Here is a 26986-nt window from a genome sequence, read left to right as displayed (position 1 = left end):
TTTTTATTTGGAGCAGAGGACTTCCTGTCTTTCCAGTTCTTTTCATTTGGTTACATACAATTTTTTTTTCTGTTGAGTGGAGATCACTGATATCCAATGCAGGAACAACAGGAGCAAAGCACTGTAACTATCACAGTGGCAAACACAGGTATAAAGAACAAAACTTATGATGGCTGAATTCCATTTTGCTGTTCCAGTTTCATGGTCTTACTGTAGTGCATGCTTCCTCACTTACACACTGTGATTGGCTTATGCAAATCATTAACAAGTCCCATTAAATTATAAAAATATCAGGTATTAAAAGTCATTAAATAGTATGAAATTTGAATTGATGAGGTCATAATTGCCACACATATTTTATCTGGTTTAATTTATCCATCCTTTAATGTCCATGTGTCAAAATGAGTCAAGCACTTCTGTGTGAAAGTTTCTGATATTACAATTTTTTTACCTGAACCTACTGTCTTTTTACTTTGGCAAAATGTGGATTAGCCTTATCTCACTCTAACAACAATATTCCTAAATAAAACCTACCTCTGCACGAGACTACATACATAACTTTACACTTACCTTCAATGCTTGAATAAGAAAAATATGATTTACCCAAAAATCTGTTTTGAATCTGGTCAAAAATTAACTTAAAAAAGCTCTTTAAAAGCATTAAATTTAAGTGTGTGACACCTGCTATGGAGATACTTGAATAAAACAGAGCCATCGTTAACGTTATTAGTAACACCTGTGCTTTTCCTACTTTGACGAGTCACAATGTCTGCTGTGAAAAAGACCTATTTTTGGCTACTGTAAGAGGTGAAGTCTGAAGACTGTAGTGGGTTCCACCCAGTCATAATCAGATTATGTCCCTGTAATTTACTGCAGGGTCTGTCTACAACAGCCTGGTCTCACCAGTAGGTGGCAGAGAGGAAAAGGAAATCCTCCTCAGGACATGAAAGCCATTTTTCATTCATCCTAATATCTGACTGTGTTATTGAAGCACTTCAGTCCAATCTTAGATCATAATGGCATGAGAGAGATAGATAGATAGATAGATAGATAGATAGATAGATAGATGGACAGATGGACAGATAGATAGATAGATAGATAGATAGATAGATGGACAGATGGACAGATAGATAGATAGATAGATAGATAGATAGATAGATAGCATTAAATATACACAAATTACACAATATAATATATAATATAATATGAGCTGAAAGTCTGAAAGTGACAGCCTGTAGACATATTTTTTGATTTAACAAAACTTGACCTTGATTTTGTCATGTTTCAGTTCCCTCTATGAAGTCATGTGCTCTCCTCTCACATGACTGTAGGTCAACAAGTAAACTAACACTCCCTGTAACCCCAAGGTACAGGTGTTGTTTTAATGAAAAAAAAAAAATGCTGATATATCTTACAACATATCATGCATTTCATTAAAATGGGAATTTATATGTCATTTGTATTTCAAGTTAATATTAAAATCAGAATTAAACAAGATTGAAGGTCAAAATCTGGCTCGGTAACAAAAGAAATATAGCAAAAACCACACTTAGAAGGACACTTTTTAAATAATAAAAATAATGACTGATCTATCATTTCATTTTTATATGTTCCTTTTGGTGTCAGCTAAGTGTGGAATAAAATGAAAAAAGAAACATGTTTTTCTTTTTCTTTTTTCTGACATGGACACAGATATCACCCAGATATGACACAGGATTAAAGAACAGAAACGGAATAAAAGCAGCAGTGAAGTGTTGAGAGCTGTCACTATAAGTGCTAATGTAAGGTGATTAAAAAGTAAAAACAATGCATGAATAATGATTCCTATGAAAAATATAAAATACAAATTTGATATAAATATTTGAACGATTGCATGATAGCTAGTAACTTATTGTGTCCAGCAAAATGTGACTGAAAGGCAGAAACATAAAAATACAAATACAAATCATTTCCAGAGGCAGAGTTAATGGACTATTCTTTAAACCAGTTAATGAAATTTGTTTTACTGGCTGTTTTCCAAGAGAGTGAGATAACTCTCTTTGCAAGCAGTAAACAAAGATCTAAGACAGCAGTGTCTTTATTGGGTGTATGATGTTCATCAGGGTGTAAACTTGAAATGAAAAGCTTTGGGTCAAATGCCTAATATATTCTCCAGAGCTTGTTTAATCTCCCTCCAGAACTCTTTCACATCATCAAATTACCAAAAACAATGAAGACAGGTCCCTTTCTCCTGTGCACACCGAATACACAGGTCCAGGATGGAGCTATTTCTCGTACTCGTTTGGTTTTCCTGGTGTCACATGGATGCATGCAGCAATCTGAGCCGAGAAATAACATTTTGTGTGTGCTTATGCGGCTTTCCCGGTTCTCCGAAGAGAAATCCCCTTGTAAAGCTGATGTCCAGGCATTAGATTTTAGTGAAGAAGACTCAGAGGATTCCTCGGCTAAAAGATAATGTGATTTGGAGATTCCAAAGCAGTTGTTTTGCATTTCTGTTTCCAAAGTAGATAACGGGGGATAGACAAACACTGATTTTGAGATAATCTAATAAAATTTTTCATCTGAAGATTTAACAACAAAAGTGGTGATAACTATATTAAAAATCTGAGTTTATCCAGTTCAGTGCACCTCAGCTGAATCCCAACTAATTTTTTAATATCAGAAACATTTTGCTTCCTTTTCATCTGATAAAATGTAAACAATTTTAAAGATCACAGCCAGACTTGTTTTAATATAAACTGTATTCAATTAGTTCAACTCCATCAAATCCAGAATCTGAAAGTTTTACTGCTTCACTGTAAATAAGTTCTCAGTGTCAAGTTTCCACATTGTACTCATGTAAATTTCACATTAGACCATGACTGGATTACAAACTTGTGATGTCACAAAATCCTGCTCCTACACACGTGTAAGGTGGGTACAAAGAAACTTCCCCCCTTTGTGGATGAATGTGAAAACGACCTTCTAGTGTCAAACTCTGCACATAAACCACCATTGTGCACAGTGAAGATGAAGCATCAGGAGAAGTAACGATAAGCAGAACACATTTTTGAGTGAAGGGGGACTTTAAAAAGCTAATTCAGTACAGATAGGACACACTCATGTCAGATAACAGCAGATGACTCGCTTTGACTGCACAACAATGAAACAAGTCATCTGTAGGATTTTTACAGTGATATGAGGGAAACAGTTTCACGCTTTAGGTCAGTGTTTTTCAGAATCTGAGGGCACGATTATTCATGATGATAGTGGAGTAAACAGGAGGTGTTGTAAGTGCGTATTAAAGGTCCAGTTTGTGGGATTTAGGGGCATCTATCGGCAGAAATGGCTTATAACCTGGGTCTTCAACAGGGGTCCGTGACCCCGATGAGGTCTTTATGTTGTGAATGAAATAATTTGCACATGTGACTTACTTATGTAAAGTTAATATAAAGACTCGATTAGACCCAAATTTTACACAAAACCAATCAACGACAGCATCGTTCTGCCCCAGTGTGTGATTATACACTGCATCAAGGCTTTGCAAAATCAAAAGAGACATGACAGGTGTGACGTAGCACCACAGCGTCAGCCTCTGGTGTGACATAAAACAAACACATCAGCAGCACTTTATAAACAACAACAATGGCATAACATGGCAGTAACAACCATTTACTGTCCCTGGCAGCTGGTCTTGTCCTCTTCTCGGAAAGTAAAGAGCTCCTGAATCTCATTGCTTTCCTAATTTACAGACATTTATGGCGGCTGTTTTTTCCCCTTGATTTAGCTGCTAACTGCTAATAGCTATGTTTTAAATCTCCTGCGTTTGGTCACACACATAACACATCATCAAAACGTGATCCCATCTTGAAGCTGTCCTGTTTAGTCAGACACTGTTGCAGCGCTGTTACTACCTCCCATGGTGACTTAAAGGTTAGATATATACAGCACAGCGAGGTGGCATTACAGCGCAAATTTCCCGCCTTAAACAGGCAGTGTAAAAGAGGCTAATGAAAAGTTAACTGTTATCCATGAATCATGGGCAATCATGTGTGCTAGCTCGCGCTAAATCACTGTGCAGCACTTTTTGTTTCACGTATTGGCCAATCAGCTGTATTTCTACCGGTATTTCTGACTTGTTTTGTAACTATTCGAGCAAGAGACTCTGACACACCGTCCACCTCAGAAACCACCAGTGAAAGTGAGGAGGGCGAGGTTAACACACCTAGTCAGTGTTGAGGCAGGGCTCCGTTCACTGCTCCAAAATATTTCAACCTCCTGGGTGTAAAACTACCTGGATCTTCTGCATTAATTGGCCCATAGAGCAGGTGCACTACAGACTTCCACTAGCCGGTCCTGATACTTCTACTACGACTAGTTCTACCAGTCCGTTCTCATTCCGGAGCCTTCAAATACCACCGCTTTGATTTGGATGATTTGGAGTCCTACGCTGGATGGAACTTTTCACAGTGTTATGGTACACCACTGGATGGTCAGATGGCACTTGTCGTGACAATGTGATACGCAGACAGGTGGCGTCAGTTCATAATGCAGCCAGAGGCACCTGTCGCAGCGGTATGATACGCCATAGGAACACTGCCAGCAACAACATAATATAAGGAGCTGGAAAGTCCCTATAGGGCAGGTTGGAGGTGTGGTGGATGGGTCCAACAAACCCCGGACTTTCACCCAGGAGCTCAGTGTTTGCTTCCTGTATGAATGTAGGGACAAACCATTAAGTTTTTTTCTAAACCTAACATGTGCTTTTGTTGATGTCCCAGTGTTGGAAGCAACATCCTGGAAAGTCAGCAGCAGACTCAGGAGGATACCGCATAATATGTAGATGTGAAAGTCTACTGACAAAGCTCTGATGAGTGACGACTTAGGATGAGAATGTGTTTCTGGTTTAGCCCTCCGCTAACTTGAATCGGGATAAAATTATTCAATTCTGCGGCTCTTCTAGACTTTTGAAAGTATTTCAGACCGCACAGATCAAATCTCAAAGGTGAAACAAGTCATTTTGCAAGGGTTGTGGCACTCAAACAATGAATCCTTTGATTTACAGAGAATTCTTTCGACACGTGATGCTATGGTAAAAATCTTTTTGGGCCTAATAGCATCACATTACAGACACGCAATTATAAAGCAGTTAAAATCACTGAAAGACAACTTTAAACAAGTTTTCGGAAGTGATTTAAAAGATGAGACTGTGTTTGCAGCCTTGATCTCCTGTGACAGGTCATCTCAAAGTCATGGAGCTGTAACTGCAAAGGCTCTGTCACCTTTGTGAATTAATCCAGACCTCGGATCAACAAGAAAAGATGCATCTGAGGATCTCAGGGCGCCAGAAGGAACATAGGGCAATAAAAGCGTTGTTTGCTTTGTAAGTGATCAATAAAATCCTAAAATCAATTCTAAAAGTAACAGGTAACGAGTGTAGGGAAGCCAGGATTGGTGTGACTTGGTCATGTTTTCCAGTCCCAGTCAAGATTTTGGCAGCAGAGTTTTGGATGAGGTTTAACTGTTGGCCACTATTTCAAATTGGCTTCAAAGCCCAGGGCACTTCCTGGGAGCCTGTCTTCTACAGAGTCTGCCATGTTATTGTTCTGCAGCCCAGACGGAACGAATCAATCATTGCCTCTAGATAGGGTCATTTCCATTTACGTAGTTCCCCTACTCGCTTGGCACGCAGTAGAAGTTCCAGTTCTGCAACCGCACCACTAGATGCCTCTAAATCCCACACAATGGACCTTTAAATAAACGTAATCTTCAAGAATCGCTTCCTTCTGATTTCCTTCAATATACTTCTCCAGCTGCAGCACGACATCAGTATTGATGAGATTTTTCCTAAAACAGTTGAACAGTTGAACCATGTTTGATCTCCACCATAATTTAGTAAAAGTGACAATGATTGCAGATGAAATTCCCATTACATCCTCGGTTTCGGAGCGAGAAGGTCATTCTCTACCACAGCTTCTTTTATTGTGGGGGTTTGCCTGAAACCTCTCCCCCAAGAGGCTCGGGACAGGCCCCCTGCAGGGCGGCGTTACTTTGAGCGCTGCCTCAATTCCATCTGATCGTTTGTTTTACTTTGATTGCCCGGTGATCAAAACCAGCTGCAGTGGGTAACAGAATCTGTTTTCTGTGTGTGTGTTCTCTGTTTTGTTTAGCTTTGTTTATGTTTACAAAAGAACAGACTAGACACTGTCAGAAAGTCTCGGAGCTCTGTTGTGGGTCTGTGTGATGACTTGAGGTCAGTGTTGTGTTCATTCAAAAATCACTTTGCATATAAACTGACTGCGCTGTGTTCTCATGTTTGGACTCTGTCAATATGGAAGGTCATTAATTTAAAACGGAGGGCGAAAGCTGTCAGCGTCTTGATGTAATGTTTTCTTTTTTCCTTGAATGATTGACTGGTGTTTATCGCAGGATAAAGACTTGTGGAGTGTTCTTTTATCGTAATCTGAACATTCTTTATGTGAACAATAAGCACCAATAACTTCAGAAAACAGTATCTGTTTTTATGACGCTCAGTTGCCCTGTAAATTGTTAAAATGGCAGGTGTTCTCATTTAACAGTACAGCAGCCTGTAACTGACACAAATAATCACAATAAGCTATCTGATCAGAGCCGAGATCCAACAGCAAGATCTAGTGAAAAAGTGACAGCAGAATTTACATCAACATACTGGAGGAGGTGAGGGAGTGTTTTCTCCAAAAGACAATATGGGCTGCAGAGCAAATCCCTGTTTATTTTGTGCCACTCCTCTCACGGTCTCAGCCATACGTCAGGTCAGCTGTGTTGGATTTTGGCTCAGATCTGTGTGGGAACAATTAAACAGCAAACCGTGTTTGAAATATCTAAACCGACACAATGCCTCAAAGTAGGAGATGAATAAATTGTGCAACAGAATTGAAGCTGAAGCTCACAGGCATAACCATATATTTAATAATGTTTTGACACTGGTTTCTAAACTGGTGGACAACACCGGACTTTGACCCTGGAGGGCGTTGCTTGAGACCAACAAACAACAACATCCATTGCCGCATTTGTGATCTTATCCTAACCATAACCAAGTAGTTTTTTTGCCTAAACCTAACCGCCAACCCCCTCTTACTGCTATGCTTGTGCTGCTCAATGCTGGGTATGTTTTTTTAGTGACCTAACTGCCGAACCCTTCCTTCTGCGTCAGAAGACTGCCCTCGGCGTCACAATAATGATGCTGGGGGCACCATTAGGCGTCTGACTAAGACGCACCAGGCTTTCCGACCAATCCAGTGTAAACCCATCTGTGTCATTATTAGATGCTCAGAGCAACTGACATAAGAGAGGTAAATGGGTCCAGCCAACACCGAATTGACCCTGGAGAGCGATGTTCGAGACCAACAAACTACAACATCTGTTGCAGTGTTTGTGGCACTCAGCGCCAGGCATTGACTCAGGAAAGCTGTGTTTGAGACTGACAAGTTTAACTTTTGAGTTAACTTTGGGTTCAACTTTAAAAAACTCAGTTTGGTCGCAACAAAAATGGCTCTAAATGTCCCGACATGCCATTAAAAAATACCCAATTTGTTGCAACAAACCAGCCTGGAAATGTCGCAGCGTACCTTAAAAATATTTTCAGTTTGGTCGCAATCAAAAATGGCTGAGAATGTCCCAACATGATGTTAAAAATACGCAGTGTAGGTACCGAATGTGTCCGGGCTGCCAGATTTGTCCGGGGTCCCACGACTTCTGATGACGTGACATACTATCATTGGCTGAGTGGTGCGTAGACAAACGGCATTGGCTGAGTGGCTGCATTTGAATGTGAGAGAAACAGCGTTATGCGAGAGGGAAAACAGCGTTAGTGGCAGGCGAGTTGAAAAGGATGGAGAAAGATCGGGAAAATTTTAATTTCTATGTTGAATTGAGACACTATATTGAAAATAACATGTACCACCAACTTACAATGACATGCTGTTATGTTTATTTATTTTTCATACTGTATACAGATAGCCTACACATAAATATAGCGTATGATACACTAACCCTGGATTTTTGAAACACTGTACATTGATTTGTGAAACGCCCTCCAACCCCGAGCCGATCTAACAGTAATTTCTTATGTTTCTTATGCATTTCTCTTCTTTTTAGTCGTTTTATGATTAGCTGCTAGCCGTTAGCTTAATGCTAACTTAAAAGAAGGCTAATCCGAACCGAGACGATCTCGTTAATGTTTGCCGCTTGTCAGGTTAATGTTTTAATACTTCATTCAGCATACAGCTGAAGAGAAACTTTCCGATTTATTATTTTTATTTCTCTCCTCAAACTCTCTACAACCATTTCCTCAAACTTCCAGCCATAACCATGGCTACAACCAATCAGAATTTGTGTCTGCCATAAAGCCAATCATAATGCGTGACGTCATCAGTTAGCGCAGGACCCAGGACAAATCTGGCAGCCCGGACACAATTGGTACTTACACCGGTTTAGTTGCAACAACTATGGCTGAAAATGTCCCTGCATACCCTTAGCAAAAAAAAAAAAAAAAAAAAAAAAAAAAAACCACAGCTGGAAATGTCCCAACATGACGTTAAAAAATGCCTGGTTTTGTTGCAACAAACAAAGCTCTAAATGTCCTGACATTCCATTAACAATACCCAAATTTGTTGCAATAAACACTGCTGGCAATGTTCTGATGTGCCTTTAAAAAACTCCAGTTTGGTTGCAACAAAAATGGCTGAAAATGTCCCGACATGCCATTAAAAAATACCTAGTCTCGCCACCAGACAATCAGAGATCTCCGCCTTCTGATAGTCTGGGGACACTCCTTTCTAAAGTGTGTTTAACACACCGGCGAAAACGGCCAGCAACAAAGCAACGCGTCTTGCATTTTTGAAAAGGACACGCCTTCTTGGAAATGTGCGCTCCCCCTTTTCTCGTCCGCAAGGAAACAAACACACAGAGAGCTTGAAAATGGATGCCGAGAGATTTAACTCTGTTTTATCAAACGTGTGCTCATCTGTAAAGAAAATATTTTTTCCAGTTACAACATGATTGAGCTAACTGGAGTAGTTTCATGTCGTATCCGACAACGGGAGGCTTTTAACAGATGACGTCCTATTACCTTTGTTGCTGCTGTTAGCTGTCCCTGTCAGCTGCAGCCACTGATGCTTTCTAGACATTGTGATTTCCCAAAACTGAATAAATACCACACATAGCAACACAAAACTGCTTTGCTAGCTCAATCATGTTGTAACTAAGATATCCGCTGGAAAAGATATTTTTTTCACGGACCGTTTAATGAGTTATTACCTATTACAGACACTGCTAACGGCTAACAGGGCTAACAGCTAACGGTTAGCCCAGATAAATGTGCACATAGAAATAGTAATGTTTGTTCAATCATTGTGTTTATAAACTTTTCAAACATCGGATTAGTCTAAACGGTGATACAGTGATGTGAAAAATGTGATATTATATAGCTAGCTCTGCTGGTATTCTACCCGAAGTATTTGTTAACAACAAGGCGATTCCCTCTAACGTTATAGTCTGGCCGGACGGATGAGTCATGGCCTTGTAAAAGATTATGTTTGTTTCTTTTAGTTGAGAATGAGAATGTGTCGCCGCAAACGCGACAAACATCCACTAACTTTGACTGCGTTTTCTGTGAGCGCGGCTGAGCCATTTTGTACCGCTACACGTGTTTCTAGTCGGACTATGTTTACAAGCACAAAAGTTCAGCGAGCCACTGAAGGACCGCCCTGCAGATTTACTATTGGTTCTGCAACGTAGGGAGTTTTTTTAAACTCTGAAATTGTATCCGCCCATCTAAACACAAAATCAGGGAGAAAGTCATCAGTCTTTAGTTAAGCCAAGCGTCTAAAGACTGACTTGTGAGTCTAAAAAGCACCCAATTTGTTGCAACAAACAAGCCTGGAAATGTCACAGCGCGCCTTTAAAATATTCTGAGTTTGGTCGCAATCAAAAAAGGCTAAGAATGTCCCAACATGCTGTTAAAAAATACCTGGTTGTGTCGCAACAACTGTGGCTGGAAATTTCCCAACATACTGTTAAAAAAATATGCAGTTTTGTCAAAAAAAACATGGCTGGAAATGCGTCGACATGATGTGAAAAAATACCTGTTTTTGTTGCAACAAACAAAGTTTGAAATGTCCAGATGTGCCATTAAAAATACCCGGTTTTGTCACAATCGAAAATGGCTGAAAATGTTCCAACATGCTGTTAAGAAATGCATGCTTTTGTTGCATCAACTATTTCTGAAAATATCCCAACATACTGTTAAAAATATGCAGTTTTGTCAAAAAGAAACACGGCTGGAAATGTCCCGACATGACGTTAAAAATACCTGGTTTTGTTGCAACAAACACTGCTGGCAATGTTCCGACATGCCTTTGAAAAAATCCCAGTTTGGTAGCAATCGAAAATGGCTGAAAATATTCCAACATGCTGTTAAAAAATGGCTAGTTTGTTTGCAACAAACATGGCGGAAAATGTCTCAATATGCTGTTAAAAAATACCTGGTTTGGTTGCAACAGATACAGATGGAAATGTCAAAACCTGTCGTTTAAAAGCATCTACTTTTGTTGAATGCTAGTCTTAAACACCAGTCTGCTGCTGTCTGCTGCTTGGCAGCCATCTCACGTGGGTGTAACACCATCCAGTTCAAATACATGTCATCTGAAACAACGTCACTTAAGAAATGTTAATATGATATGCATGAAACGTACAAATGTAAAACAGCTGTGGTTTGCAAAACAAACAAACAATGCCAGCATTTGATTCTGCCGACTGGGCTGTTAAAAGAGAAATAAGTACGTAAACGTTAAAATTCCTTCAAGAAATTTAATTTCCATCAGGACAGTGATTAGATTAGAAAATAAAGTCAAGCACTGATATATCTTTATAATCAAGGACTTCCAGAAAGTTTTTTGTAAAACCCTGTCAGTATGTGGCACTAATTATAGACACCCTGCTGTCTGCAGAGTCCTGTCTCCTCTTAAAGAAGTCCCCCTTTTTGGTATTGAAAGGATCAGTGGAGGTGAAGGATAGACATGGTGATTATCACAGCTAAAGTATTTTTGTGAGGCTCAGGTGAGGTTGTTAAAGCAGTAAAAGTCCTTTGGTGGAATATCCCTGCAGAAAAGTCAGTCCAGATGAGCTGGGAGCACAGTGTGTTTGTTGTGTAGTCTGGCATGGATGTGTCTGGTTTTGTTTGCTCTTTGTGGTTGTTTGCAGCACGTTGATGGGCACGCTGCTTACAACCGCGCTGCATGCGGTAAACAGACCTCATGCAGAGTATGTGGACAAGACTAAAATTAGCCCTGATTGCAATGTCATAAAGGCTGAGAGCTTGAGCTGGTAATAGTAATGTCATATGTTTTTGATGGCGGTATATAGACACAGGGGGTACTGTGGTGTGCCTGATAGATTTCTGTATTTTGTTCAACATCAAAACAAAATGTTCAGTTTGGAGGGACGTTTTTTTCTTTGGTTCTTAATGAATTAGGATGTACCAATCTGATACAATGGATAACTCTTGAAAAAGACAGCAAATATGCATATTTTCCAAACTTATTCTATTAACCCACACATTGAACACTAATGGTCCCAAGGGGAAGAATCCTACTGGTTTTGGCGAACCCCTCTCTTGTTTTGGACATGGTGCGTCGAGCACTGTCATCAAAATGGCAACTCTCTGCAAGCATAGAAAAAACAGTAACAGAATGCTGACTGTGTGATTCAACTTCTCATAGAAAAAAGACAAACATAATTTGAGAATCGGTGCCCAAGAGGTGAAGCCTGACTAAATTTGAGCTGTGGAGGAGCTCACTGGACCTGTTAAAACCACAGACGACTGCAAGGGTAAAAAGATGTGGCAAATCAACTCCGACTGGTCGTGTCAGAAAACAGATAAACATCGGGCACAAAAGTCCTGCTAACGGAATCTGAGCTTTTCCAAGGTGTATTCACAAGTTGTTTTATTCGTTGTAGATCTTTACAACAATTCACAGAAAGAACAGAGCAGATTTGCCTTATTGCATGATCCAAATCTTAGTCCCACACACACACGCACAAAAGTGCCTCTGTGGTAGCAGGAATGGCAGGACTTTTATTTTGGAGAGAAATAAAACGTTCGAACTGTGAGCTGTAATATTTTGGTTGCACCTCATTGGGTATCGGGGTCATTAACAACCTGAAACAAAGTGGTCTGAAAATGCATTTATATTTGTCCGCAGTGGCCGAACAGGTTTTCTGAAACATACAAAAAACATACCAGGAAATGTCCCAAAGAAAGAGTGAGTGAGTGAGTCTGGTGAGTCAGACTACAATGAGCTAACAGTTTTGGTTTTACCTGAGCTGTCTTGACCACTATTGGATGGAATGCCGTAGCATTAGTTAAAACTAGAATTACCGCCTTGCCACTGTACACCCCCGCACACCAGTCAAGTTGCACTTTCAGTTTACATGCATGTCTATGAAAACATGGATGCTTCACACCTGGCAGCACAGTTTCAAGGTGGACACCCAAGATTAGTGTCACCAATTCACTATCTGACCAAATGTCTCCCATTCTGTTCCTGAGATATGACATTGAATAATGGCCAGAAGAGTGTTTTTGCATTATATTATGATGTCACAGTGAAGTTGACCTTTGACCTTTTGGCTATAAAATGTCATCACTTTATCATTTTATCCTATCGGACATTTGTGTGAAATTTTGTCAAAATTAGAATTTGAATTAATAAATATTGGCCAAAAATATATTTTGTGAGCCTTGACCTTTGACCTTTGACCACGAAATTATAAGCAGTTCATCCTTGAGTCCAAGTGGATGTTTGTGCCAAATTTGAGAAAACTCTTCTATGTAAAGAGCCCGGTCTCTCTCTGAAGTCATCAAAATCTGGCACTTGGACAGTGACTTGCAGCATCAGAAAACCAACAAAAAAAGGTGTCCTTTAATGGTGGCATGATACGCGGCCGGTTGCCATTACAGTTTAATGGTGCCCGATGGCGTCAGGGGGAAATGCGGCAGGACAAGTCCGAAAGTTAAGGTGCCAAAAGTCCAACTGGGGTGGGCAGAGGGGTGGTGGATGGGTCCAACAAACAGACTTTTTCCAGAGAGAGCGGTGTTCCCGTCCCATAAGTTTCTAAAGCCAAACCCTGCTCTTTTTTCGCAAACCTAAAGTCATGTTTCGTTGTTGAAGGGAAAAAAAATTCAACTCAATTCGTGGTGTTTTACTGACGTAGTGCATTTATTAACGTTAAGTTTCCTGTGAAAACGGAAGTGCATTTTAAAAAAAGACAATGGATGTAACAGGCAGAACTTGACATGGCGTCCCAGAACATCAACAACCAACGCACCACACATCTTGTATGGACGTGGAAAGTCCTGAGCAAGCGTCAATATGTGACGAGGTTGGAATGAGAATGTGTTGATGTAAAATGAAATTTGTGCTGATAATTTGTTCTTTGGCTTAAAAAATGTAAAAAAAAACAAAAAACTGGAATGTGAGATATGACGTTCACCAGAATGAGAGGGATGCATGGTCACAGTGACCTTGACCTTTGACCACCAAATTGTAAGCAGTTCATCCTGGAGTCCATGTGGACATTTGTACGAAATTTGAGAAAACTCCCTCAAGGTCTTCTTGAAATATTGCCTTCACAAGAATGAGACAAACTCATGGTCACAGTGACCTTGATCTTTGACCACCAAATTGTAATCAGTTCATTCTTGAGTCCAAGAGGATGTTGGTGCCAAATCTGAAAAAATTCCCTTCAGGTGACCTTGAGATATCGCTTTAACAATGAGACAAACAAGGTCACAGTGACCTTGACCTTTGGCCTATGACCATCAAAATCTAATCAGTTTATTGTTGAGTCTAAGTAGACGTTTCTGCCAAATTTGAATAGATTCCCTTGAGCTGTTCTTGAGATATTGTGTTCACAAGAACAGGACGTGCGTCGTATGTAAAGACAACCCGAAAACATAATGCCTCCGGTCACGGCTGGCACAGAGGCATAAAAACACACCGTACCCTGAGAAAGAATCCTCCTGACTCGGGTGACTTCCTCTTGTGCAACCACCTGAAGCTGGAAAGTGACTATTGCCATTAGCATTTTCCACACCTGTCAATAAATCAAGTGCCATCCACTGAACGTAAATCTTTGTTCAGATTTGCATCTACTGGCCGTTCTTCAGCGTAATTGTATAGTGTTGCCTAATTTGCATCCAGCAGAAAGGGCAGACCACATATTCCCATCACTGGTATGCTTGGAAGGCAGCGTGAGACATTCCTGAGTAATATTTCCGAGATGGCATCATGTCATGACACAGAAACCTGCATTGACATGTAAAGCTGTGCTTAAGCTGCACTCAGCGCCCGATGATAAAATCTGCCACGGCTGCGGAGGAGGAGAGTCCATACTGTCAGATTGCTAGCATTCCAAAGGTTTACTCAGTGACGTCCTCTCACATCAAAGAGCTGTTTCTGACTCTGTGTGTGTGTGTGTGTGTGTGTGTGTGTTGGAGTATTAGGTACGTTTCTGGAGCTGTACGCCCACTCTACTCTCAGGCATGCTGCTGCATTATTGTGCCATCTCGTCTTATGACACAGTCGTGTTCTCCCCTGTGAATTTATGACACACCTGAATGACGCAGTGTGCCTGGCAGAACTCCTGCTGGGACACAAAAGGTGGGAGTAGCACGACGAGCCATTATGACTCCTCTCTGTCTGTCTTGTTATGACACGTAGTCACATTAGGAGAAAAGGATTTTCTGTGTTCGACCCATGAAGTAAGTCATGCAGCCTATTTGTGATTTGTTTTGAACAGTGTACACAAAGTTTAGTCACTGATATTTTCCTCTGAAAGCTTCACCACAAACTAACGAAGCCAGACGAAGCTTAAATTCAGCTGAACCGTGATTTATGTTGTGATTGCAGAGTTCTTCAACTGTGCATGAAAGTACGACGACGAATACGCAACCTGATTTGGAGCAGAGTGTTGCTTACAAGCTTTTACCTTTTTCTTAACTCTTAACACACCTACATCACACATATATCCAAACAGCTAATGCTCTACTCAAAGCCACATTGTCTTCATTACAGTTTCCCTCATTTGTTTCAACACATTTCATGAAACCATAGCTCATTTTCTTAAAATTAAAAAACTCCCAAATCACCTATTGTATGTGATCCTGATTTTGCACAGTCTGGTTCAGATGTGGGTTTCAAAGCATGCAAAGATGCTGGTATTTCTGAAACACAAGATCTCTTTATGCAATTCTGTGATGAATTGAGCCATCACGATGCATCACAGTCTTCCAAAGATGATCACTGCAGCACCCAGTAAGGCAACTTTTTAAAGAGCAATGTGATATGTTATGTTTAGTTTTTGTCTTGAATATGCTGTTGTCGACTTTTTATGAATTATGTCTAATGCAATGTAACGTGTTGTGATGTTTAGTTGTTGGTTTGACACATTCTTAATGAGACTTTTTATATTTTATGTCTTATTTTCTGTTTTATTTGTTGTGTGTGGACCCCATGAAGAGTAGCTGCTACCTTAGTGGCAGCTACATGGGATCTGAATCAAGAATAATTAGAATAATTTTTACTTTATAGAATTTACAGGATAAAAAAAATATTAAGTGACAGAGTTGCTGCAGTTAAAGGTTTATATTAGCAACATGACATTGCTGCTTGTGATTACAACATTTGGTCACAAATGTGTTACAAGACAGGTTTTTATAATCACTAACATCCTTTGGTCCACACTTAACAAAACACAAGTCATGTTGTTTTCACAGTGTGTAGTCAGTCCCACAAAACGTTTTCCTACCCTGTAACATTATGGATCTTGAATTTGAATTGTATTAGCACACAAGATGGGAGAAAAAACAAGAATATAAAAATAAACATGGCAGGGATTGGTAGGAAACAGGAGTGGTAAGATATCTCAAAGGGCTTATGGTGAAAACCTCCCCTGTAGACTTTCAAATCTATTCTTTTACAAATAATATTTCTCTCCTGAACATGGGAGTATAACAGACAAAACAAGAAGATATAATAATCATATATGAAACAGACACTTACAAATAACAGATAAACAAAACTAACTATGGCACAGGCGTTTTTTTCACGTGAGATTTAAATGAGAGTAAAAGTTAAAGTCTCTACTTCTGCAACAACAGCAGCTGAACAGCTGGGCTGTCCAGTTTGTTTAATTAAATGGAAATATATATCAACAAGGTATTTTTTTGTTTTTATGAACCAAACAACCTGGAGGAGCAGAGACAGAAATAAAAACTGTTAGGATGAGGAAGAGGAGCAGGCAGAGGAGCAGCTGGACCAGGACTGCCTGAAACTCTGCACTGTTGTGATTTCTTTTTCCCTTTTGTGCCTTTTTTTAAAACTGTATTTGTGTATTTTATTTTTACACATTTGGAACCAAACACCATGTATGTTGGATTTTTTTGTTGACCACTGGCAACAATTTCAAGTTGCTAATAAAGCTTTTCCTGCAGCAACTGTTAGTCAGTCTATTCATTATATCTAGCTTTTGTTTTTTTATGGTTTACAATCATCACTCAGGTGCAACATCTATGCTTCCATCACTGATTGATCCACACTGCATGGAAATAATAGGGGTCAAATAGCACATTTCCATGCAGTCTATTTTTGGACAGGCAACTCTAAGTCAAGCCAATAAGATCATTAATGACTCCTCTCATGTTCTGCAAACAGAGTCCGAGCAGCTGCCCTCTGGTCGAAGATTCAAAGCGCCTCGGTGCAGACCAAACAGATTTAAAAATTCATTCATACCTCTGTCTATAAAACTTTTAAATAATGGCAGATAAACGCCAGGAGTGGCATCGGATTGTGACGATTTGCTGATTTGCATGATTTGAGGTATTTTTAGTGTATGATGTTGTTTATTTAATGTACAGAAATAAAATTAAAATATCAAAATTACAGGAGTAAAACTAGAAGATCAATTATATACACAACACAGTGAGAAGTGAGGTAGAAGTTTTAAAAATTGTGCAAAATAGCTACAAATGTGCAGTTGGTTATGACCAGCAGTGCAAACAAATGCTTGGGATGTAACTATTAAGCTATAGAGGAGCAACGGTAGGTCTGAGTGCTTTCTGTCAGACAGAGATGAGGTATTAAATGGCGCTTTGCTTCGGGCAGGAATGATTTCCTGTTTCGGTCCTTGTGACAGTGAAGCTGTATCAGTCTGTTGGAGAAAGAGCTCTGCTGTCTGTCCAGTATGAGGTGAGGAGGGTGTTCAGGAGTATCCATGATGGATAAGAGTTTGTTCAAATTCCTCCTTTCCACCACTGCTTCAAATGAGTCCAGTTTGCAGCCAATCACAGAGCCAGCCTTCTTAATCTATTATATTGCTTTGTGTTTGTTACAGTTACAATTTACGTGCTGTACTGATCTGTGTGCTTCTTTTTAACAAGTATGTACTTGTATTTTTTCCCACTGATGCTTCATGTTTGCACTGTCCCTATGCTGCCAACATGTTGCAGACGTCCCTGCTGTGGGATGAATAAAGAATTATTCTTTTCTTATCATATCTTAATCCTGTCACTTAATATTTTTTCTTTTGTAAATTTTATAAAGTAAAGCTGAGCCATTCATTTTTAGTGAGGATGTTGCTAATAAACGCACACATTCAACATTCCACAAAAATGTGGAGTGGTTTACAGTTTGAGGAAACTGAATTATAAAAAATCCCAGTGGATTTCATATTGTTTATTGAATGCAAATAAAACTGACACATAAAAAGCATTGTAGATTCTGTAATGCCATCATTTGTTAGTACTTTGAAAATCACTGTGCTACAATTTACTGTGTGATCAACAACACTGTGCTGGTGTTCTGAAAAAGTCTGTGTATGTAGAGATTTTTTTTTTTTTTTTAATTTAAAGTTGGTATTTAATTTTTTCAAAAAGTGGTTTTGAGCAGAAAATTAACTTTTCAGCCAGTTGTGGGGTCTGTGTGTGTTCCTCTTTGTCAAAAATTTAAGAGACAATTTTGAAGTATAGGTATGGACACTTGTAAGCAGTTGTAAAAAAAATCTGTGAAATAAAAAGGTGTAGAAGGGGAAACATACTACAACATAGAGTCCTGTTCTAATCTACACGATCAACTCTGTTTCAAACACAATCAATCCAAAAAGTCCCCTTTTTACTATATATGTCCATGTTATTAAAAGAACTTTAGCACCTCAAATTGAGATTGGGATCAGCTGTGGTTGGTCTTTTTTAAATCTATTTATTTATTTTTATTTATTTATTTCACACTTCAATAATGCCGTATAAAAAGTATATGAACAATTTATTAAATAAACTAAAATAGGTAAATATGTAAAAGAACAAAGACAGTAGTAGAAATCAATAAACACATATTTTGCATGTGTGTGTGTGTGTGTGTGTGTGTGTGTGTGTTGGTCATTCACTGTCTCTCAGGTTGTGGCATGCTGATACATACTTGGCAGCAAGACATGCCCTGTCTCCTTCTCCTTAGGAGTATTTTACATCTTGAGAGGGCATCAAGCCCTTTAAATTTGAAATTACAGAGTTGAGCTCGGTGAAATAAACGTTCCTTAATTCATTAAATGTTTTACATTGTAGGAGAAGTGCATCTCTGTCTTGACCTCAATGATCTTTTCATTCAGAAACTGCTTATCAGCTGTTCCAGTCCAGCTTTTGAGCTGCTGCTGCTGTTGCAGAAGACTTTATACTATATTCAGGGTTTTGAACTTTAATTTTTTGGCATGCTGTGAGCAAATAAGACATGGTTCCATAATTAAGACTAAGATCCATAATTGTGGTATTAAACTTGTATGTAAAGAAAATTAAAACACTTTAATTAACTGACTGCGCATTTTGTGAAAACAACATGCATTTTGATAAAGGTACAGTCCACAAGACAGATGTTGTTCTTATTGGGTTTAGAATTTTGAAAATGTGACTGCAGATTGCATAAATGGATGTTAGCGATTGTAAATAATTAAAAAAAAAGTAAAAGAACAGCTATAACAGTCTCGAAAATTACAGAACCAGGGGTCACTATAGATACTATATTGTGCTCTCGTAGTTTCATACATTACCTATTTTGCTACAGAAAAGAGCTATAAAAATTATAATTTGATCAAATTATCACAAAACCACCAGTGCTGTATTTATTAACTCTCAAGCTTTAAAATGTTGTCATCTAGTTGATGTTAAAACTGCACAGATAATGTACAAAGCATAAAATAATTTGCTTCCTAAATGTACTTAGAGGCTGTTTGATGTTAGGGGAATAGGTGTGTTTAGAGAAACAAATAAATATAGATATGAGTATAGATGTGTATCTGTTGAAGGGGTTAACTTGTAAAGTGGTTGTGATAAGGAATTAAATGGTGTAGATCACTATGCGAATTTAGAATAAAAATAAAATATGGAAGTAGAACATAAACTAAAACTAGGGTATGTTATTTTGTATGAAATATGTTGGAATTTTTCTTGTCACTTTAACTTTGCAGTAAATGAGTTATTCATAGGTATAGTAAGCGTCAGCTTCAGTCTACACCTCTTCGGTCTATACTTTGTCTTTTCCTTTTAATTAAATGCCTGGACGTTATTTATTCTTTATTCTGAGCATTCTTCATGAAAAATCGTTAACAAGGACCAAAATAAATTACTACTACACCTAGATTATTTCACTGTGATGCAGTCTTTAAAACCAGGAAAGGACGACACTTGCAATATTATCCAAAATCTAACACAATATCTCATGTCTCGTTATCAATACAAAATCAATATATTTGATTACATTTGTAATCAAGACAATTGTGGTGTTAGGGTAAGCTTGTATGTAGGAAAAAATTAGCATTTTTGTCATGTGTATATTCAGAAAAAACATGAATTGTGTAAAGGGCATGGTCCACAACAAACAGAGATTTTGGACTTGTGAATACAGATGGCACAAAAGAATGTTAGAAATTGTTAAAAAAAAAAAAAAAACAGTGATAGAGCAGCTGGAACAGTCTGATAACATCAGAAAATTACATCGTTTTACCGTAACACAGCCTTTAAAACCAGGAAAACAACACAAAATCTAAAATGATTTCTAGTCTCATGTTACAGTATCTATATAACATTAATATATTACCAATATTTGTAATAATTGCACAATAGGATGTAAGCGATTGTAAAAAACCATAACTTGTTGAGAAAAATGCAGGCGGAAGAGCTACAGATGTGTGTGTGTGTGTGTGTGTGTGTGTGTGTGTGTGTTTCGTCACGGTGCCCTGGCATTGCCACCTGGCACCAACCATTAGGCTGTCTGCCATGTTGGCACTGCGTGGGCAGGAACAGCAGATGCTCCTGCCTAACTATGCTCTGTTAAAATACCCACACATAATTTAGTTTAGCACAGCGCAGGGAGACGTGTTTTGTTGTGTCAAATTCAATCTGTGGAGCAGTGCATCATCAGATAGTAACTGTTTGAATTAAATATTTAAATCATCGTAAATCACTCGACAACAGAGGCCAGCCGAGTGACATTTAATCTCTCTGAATTGGGATCTGATTTAAATGAGACCAATAATATTTCTCCTCTCAGATGGAGCGAATTACGAAGAGTCTGAAGACGCTGATAAGCCCGTTTGATCTCAGCATGCCAAAGCCACAATAAAAGAAACAAAGGCTTTAAGAGCTGAGACTTTACAGTAACCACAGTTATGATGTGCACATATAAACATGTGTGCATGAAGAGATATCTGCACACAGAAAGCAGAAGTGGGGAACTGGAATCATGACTTGACAAATTTGAGGACTTGAGACTCGCTTGACTAACAATGATAAAAGACTCAAGCTGACTTTGATTTGATACTCATTACTTGAGACTTGACCTAGGCCAAATCACTGAAAATTTTTATAGCTACCCCTGATTTTCTGATGCCACCTCGCCCCTCGGAGACCAAGGGGTAGTGGTTGAAAAATTCCTCTATAAAATTGGACAACCATTGCATATACACCATCTTGTGCTGTGGCATTTCTCTTGCAACTCGTAAACAACTTTCACACTATCAATCAATCAATCAATCAATCAATCAAACAGTGCTCTGTAAGATAACGTCAGCAACCTCTGCTCCTACCCTGCCAGTCTGCACTGATATTAGGGGAGCACTAACAAGTGCAGCAATTTCGCTGCTGGACTTTAGTCAAATTTTGGGCACCATATGCCATCAAACGGGGGAGATGTGACATTAAAATATATCAAAATGCTGTAACGTTAGCTGGTCAGTTAGCTGCTGAAACATCGACATACTAGCGATCACTTTTGTTACGCTTGTTGTAAAGAAAAAGACCATATTACATTGATACACCATTACACTAAGGTAATACGATGGCTATTTTAAGTTTTAGTTCTTTATTAACAAAGAAAATACATCTGTAATGCTCTTAACACCCTACCCTTCTATTCTGACAAGAACCGGGACACCCTACCCCTAGGTGTAAATGCGCAAAACAGAGGGTTAAGGGCAAGGGGTGTATTGGGACTGGGCCATAGACTTGACACAGATGACTCAAAAGAACACTATTGAGATATTGAGAAGTTACGTTTTGTTTTTTAACCATGATTAATTTCTGGCAACCTACTAAGTAGCCGCAGACCAGCAGAGGCCAATGCACAAGGCAGTTATCATGGAGGTGGCTAGTCCACAAATGATAAAAATTGAAATCAAGGGTTATGCTGTCGATGACTTAGCTGGAAGAGAGCAGCAGTATGCAGCTTAAAAATCAGTGACACCTCCACCAAAATATCCAACTTCATTCATCACCACAAAACCCACAAAGGAAGGTTACATGAATATGTATTTTTAGCTAACTTATTAGCCTATTGGCTGGTCAAATGGTAACATTAGCTAAAAAGCTAAAGTTTGACCAGATCATCAGAATTTAAGGCTTGACTTGTGACTTCAGAACATCCGTGTTGTTAGTGGCACCCTCCTCTTTAAAATGGAAAGGTTATTTTTGGTTAAACAAGTATTTTATTACTTTATTTAAAGCTTGCAATTGTTTTTTCATGGATGTACGTATGAAAAAGTCTCTTGAAAATAACAAAAAAAAAAAAGGGTGAGATTTTCTGTCCAGTTGCATTTTTCCCCCAATATCGTAGATAAGCAAATGTACACAGTACGCTAAACATCAATTTAAATATCACAGCATACCTTGAAAACTACCTATATTTAATTTGGACCACTGGCTCCGTTATGCTAATTGGCTTCATGTTTGCAGATTATTTCATCAGCTAATGTTACAAAGCAACCATGCAGCATAACTTTAAAGCTAGCCGGCTAAACTTAGCTTTGGTTATGGTTAGCTCGTTGGCCACCCAGCTAGCTGTAATAAATCTAGGCTGCATGAATCTGTTGCTTCTTGGCTGATACAGCTATCTCAAAACCAGGCCCTGGCATCTGGATGAGTTAGCTAATGTTATCCACTCAATTTAGTATTTTGTGGCATTTGCTAGCTAGCAATTTGAAGGCAAGCTAATGTTAGCTAATGTTAGCCAGCTAAAACTACAGTATCAAAATACATGTCAGTGTTTCCTCAACAAAATGTATATAACATAAATACAACATGGACTCTGTGTTGTGGTGGGTGCCGGTTAATTGGTGAAGTTGGCGGACCCCATTTCTTAGCTAACATTAGCTACTGTTGGACACTGTAAAAAGTTACATGTAGAGCTTAAAAGATTTGCTTGTGACTTGCACGTCACAAGCAAATGGTGCTTCTTATTGTTTCACTATTATACTCTGTGACATTTAAATTATTCTTGTAATCAACTCTCATTCTATTGTGCAAATACAACAATGATGTGCTCATTCATTTCCTTTGGTAAGCAACTTTTCCTGTGCCGTACATCCTGCTTGCTGACTTCACTTTCGTCTGATATGACCCCCTGACTGCTACTTAGAAAAACAAAAGGATCTTAATGTGATTTTGAATTTAAAAAAAAAACGAAAGGAGAAAAATCCACTTGGTCAGCATAATGTAATGAGACAGAGTGTGAAAGGAACTAAGTGGATAACCAAATGCAGAGTGGGCTTGTGGGTGGGCGGTGGATGAAGTCAGTGATATTTCAGCATCCCTCGGTGGTTAGCCTGCTGACAGGGAGGGGCAAAAAAACTGGAGACAGTGAGGGAGGTGGAGGTGGAGGGGGTCAGTGCACCAGAAATTAAACCCGGATTCAACTGTAGTACATGTGCAGCATATGGAGAGATGAGAGAAAGAGAGGAAGGACAAAAGCAGTGTCATTATTTGAATTATCAGTCCCCCAGCCTGTTTGTACAGGCAGGATTTGCATGTTGGGTTTTCAGCCAGAGCCCCGGGGTAAGTCAGGGTGGGGTGCGGTGGGTGGAAATAGTCGTCTTCGTGGTGCTCAGGGTGTGGCTGCTCTGGGAACAGGACTTCTCTCAGCAGGGGTCCTTTAGCACAGGTCACACATCTGACCGCGAGACACTAATCACACACACCGATGTAAAGTTTTTTTTTAATAGCCTGATATTTGACGGTAATACCATCATAAAATCATGTTAATAGAATGTTTTAAAATTCATTTCAACTTTATCCTATCCTCTATTTATGTCGTTTGACGCAATATACGATATACGACATATATATATATATGTCATTGTGCAATACTTGTTTTTATTTTTAATTCAATTTTCTCTTATGTTTGTTTTGCCCCAAAACACCACAGCAAATTCCTTGTAACCAGTAACCTGATTCTGATACATGCATTTATAAACACAATTTCAATCATAATTTTGTTATTATTTCATAGTAAGTTACCCAAAATGTTTCATATAGACACACACTTTGTGCGTCAAATGTTTCACATCATTATTATTTACTCCACAGATTATAGTTTAGTTGGTGAGACTGTTGAGTTAAAATACACTTTGTCACAAGAGCATTAAGTGTTGCTATTTTCACAACTCACGGCAAAGGCTTAACTTGGAATCTGAAATGGAGATGATGTCAGTGTGCAGAGAGCAAATCAGTAACGTGATAACCGTTTGGATGTGAAACATTAGACGGGGAAATCGGAGTTGTGATGGACTCAGTATCCTTGCTGACCCTCTTTCTCGGCTGACATGTGAGATTCTTTGGAGGCCTGAGGGTCAACGCCGGCCCAGTGTGGTCGAGACTGATCACATAATGAACAGAACACAGATGCTCTTTTTTTTTATCCACAGACTTTATTTATAGTGAAAGCAGATGAAAAACATACATACCTTTAAAATAACCCCGCAGGTACAGACATCTATTAGACAAGAAATAGAGGCACTTACACATCGAAATATAAACAGAGTTTCTAGACAAACATGCACACACACATTCAGACAGGCATGCCAAAAGGGGGCTCCCTTATGGAACAGGACATCCTGAGACTGCCAAGAAAAACACTCTGTAAGCCAGCGAGCCATTCCAGTGTTATCCAATGATTTTGCTTTTATGACCAGGAAAAAGTTCTAGAAAAAAAAAAAAAAAAAATCTAAAATAAAACTGAGGCTTTGCGGCAAAAGTATCCGCTGGTCAAGCAATGATTTTCAGCTTTGTATAATTACCAATTTGTGGCCCTTAGAAAAAACACCCCCTCTAGAGAGTTGTTCCAATAAAGCGCAGCCTCCTGCAAAAAAAAAAAAAAAGTGCATATTGAGCAATAGAAGAAAGTTCTCAGTAACAGAGAAGAGGGAAGTGTAAAAGGGAAGGGGAGAGCTGGGTGAGCACTGCGTGTACCATACCTAGGACTGGGTGTCACAATGTGATGTGTTGCAATAAGGTGTGTACTGTCTGGATTCTCTGGAAATTTAAGAGCCAACTCACACGTACACAGACGCAGAAGTACACCATTGACATCACTACATCTGCATTTGCAAACATGCGAAAACACAGTTCCCTCCACATAAAAACCACATTAAAACCCTCACCCACGTCAGCATGGAGGAAATAAACAATAGGTTTCTGACGTTTCACAAGCGGTTGGGATAAAGGGAAGTGACATCGCTGCACACACACACACACACACACACACACACACATATACACACCTCTAAATGGGAACTGATGCTAACCGAGACAATGACAGTAACAGAAAAGGAGGACAAAACAGGATGCTGGTCAGATGAAAGAGCCCGAAATGTCAGACAGCCTACAGACTGTTGTCGCCTTGCAATCTTAACAGCCAACACCAGTCTGATAAGCTATCTGACAGGCCGAGAGAGTGACGGACATGCCTGAGACGTATGTACACAACGATGAGGAAGAAAAAAAAAAAAAAAAAAAAAAAAAAAAAAAAAAAATCCTAGTCCGACTTACCATGACAGGAGAAAAGAGGAGATGTGAGTGTTCTGACTAGAGCTGGTGCAGAGCGCAGGGTTCAGCCCGCTCAACAGTACCCCTCTGTTTTGAATCTACTCGAGTGATTCGTCTCCTGGCTCCGTGACTGGGCCAGTGCAACGAGTTCATCCGAAGGTTCAGCTGAGGTAACGGCACAGACGCTTTTCACTGTGCGCTTGAGGTTTTTTTTTTCCCTCCTCTCTCTCTCTCTCTCTCTCTCTCTCTCTCTCGCTCCTGCTTGTGCCTGCTCTAGCGCCCACTGTGCTCAGTCCAGCGTAGCACAGCGGCAGTACAGACGAGGGAGAAGAAAATAGCACATTTCTCTGAAAAAAAAAAAAAAAAAAGAAAGAAGGTGCTGCGTATACCGAGAGCCAGCTGACGTTATCCGAAACGATCGTATAAAATGTTTTGTTTCAGGAGATGTCAAACGTGAGCTTGCTGAGGTAAAAAAAACAAGGATTAAAAAAAAAAAAAAAGCTCAAGTGAAGACAAAGAAAGACACGACACAGAGAAGTTAAGGCTACTACCTGCTTCACTGAGACTCCCAGGCGAGTCTATTAGTGGCTTTAATCCATAAAAGATAAAAAGGGAGAGCAACAAATGTGGCAGCCACGCAACCTACTATCCCTCTCCGTCTCTCACACACACACACACACACACACACACACACACACACACACACAGATCTGATTCAATATATGGCTGCATCTGGTAATGTAGCCCCGGGCTGACTCATGTGCTCTCTTCCTGGAAGCAGAACAATACGGGCAGACAAAGGGACCAGCAGGGGTGATTCATGGCCGATTTATCATTTCTCATCCAAAAGTACCTTGACGAGCTTTACTGTGCGCACAAAAGAAGTGGTCATCTCACAGCACACTCATTAACATCTCTACAACAACTGACTTAGAGCTCTATAATGTAGAAATAAGGAGCAAACAGTCATTTACAGTCTTACCTAACCACAGCCGACACTACACAGAACTCAACAGTACAGTAATAAATACAATCTTATTAATAAACCAGCTAACAGAGATAATAAATAATCAGGTTATTGAGCAAGTAACTTCAAAATTAACTAGCTTATTCAATTGAAGTGACTCTACGGACATGTAATACTTTAAGGTCCTTTGACAGTGCAGCTTAAGGCCTCACTAAGGAGAACTATTGCCAGCAGCTTCTTCTCACGTGGAGCTGCTAAAAGCACCAACACGAAACAACACAACAAGCTCACACGCACTCCAACAAGCACCTACCTCACAAAGCACAATCGTGGAAATCACTACCAAATGCAAAAGCCTTCAGAAAAAGCAAGTAAATGGAAGTCCCAGTTCAACGTAAACACACAATAAACAGGAGAGAAAGCTGATATTTTGCTTCAGATAATGAGCCGGGAGGGACAGCTGAGATGAGCGAAGGAGCTTCTGAAGTTGGCTTTCACTCCGTTTTGCTCTTCTCCTGCTGCTTGCGCTTGCCGTAGCTCTGGGCCATGGAGTTGACAATGGAGCAGACAAAGAAGCATACCATGATGACCACAACCTTCTCAAAGAGCCACGACAGCCAGCTCTCCTCCTGCCAGGAACC

At 39.4% G+C, this 26986-nt stretch overlaps 1 protein-coding gene across 1 annotated transcript in view; it reads right to left on the bottom strand.

Annotated features, from left to right (window-relative positions):
* Nucleotides 1-24239: 24239 nt before the first annotated feature.
* LOC117263415 (vacuole membrane protein 1-like) overlaps nucleotides 24240-26986 on the bottom strand; it is a 99466-nt gene continuing 96719 nt past the window's right edge. The window contains exon 12 of the mRNA XM_078172332.1: nucleotides 24240-26974. Within this exon, the coding sequence (XP_078028458.1) occupies nucleotides 26840-26974 (135 nt within the window). The 3' untranslated portion in view covers nucleotides 24240-26839. The remainder of the gene's footprint in view (nucleotides 26975-26986) is intronic.

Source organism: Epinephelus lanceolatus, chromosome 11 (assembly GCF_041903045.1).
Source record: "Epinephelus lanceolatus isolate andai-2023 chromosome 11, ASM4190304v1, whole genome shotgun sequence".
NCBI classification, from domain to species: domain Eukaryota; kingdom Metazoa; phylum Chordata; class Actinopteri; order Perciformes; family Serranidae; genus Epinephelus; species Epinephelus lanceolatus.
The sequence above is the reverse complement of the archived record's forward strand: the minus strand, read 5'-3'. Positions and strand labels throughout refer to the sequence as shown.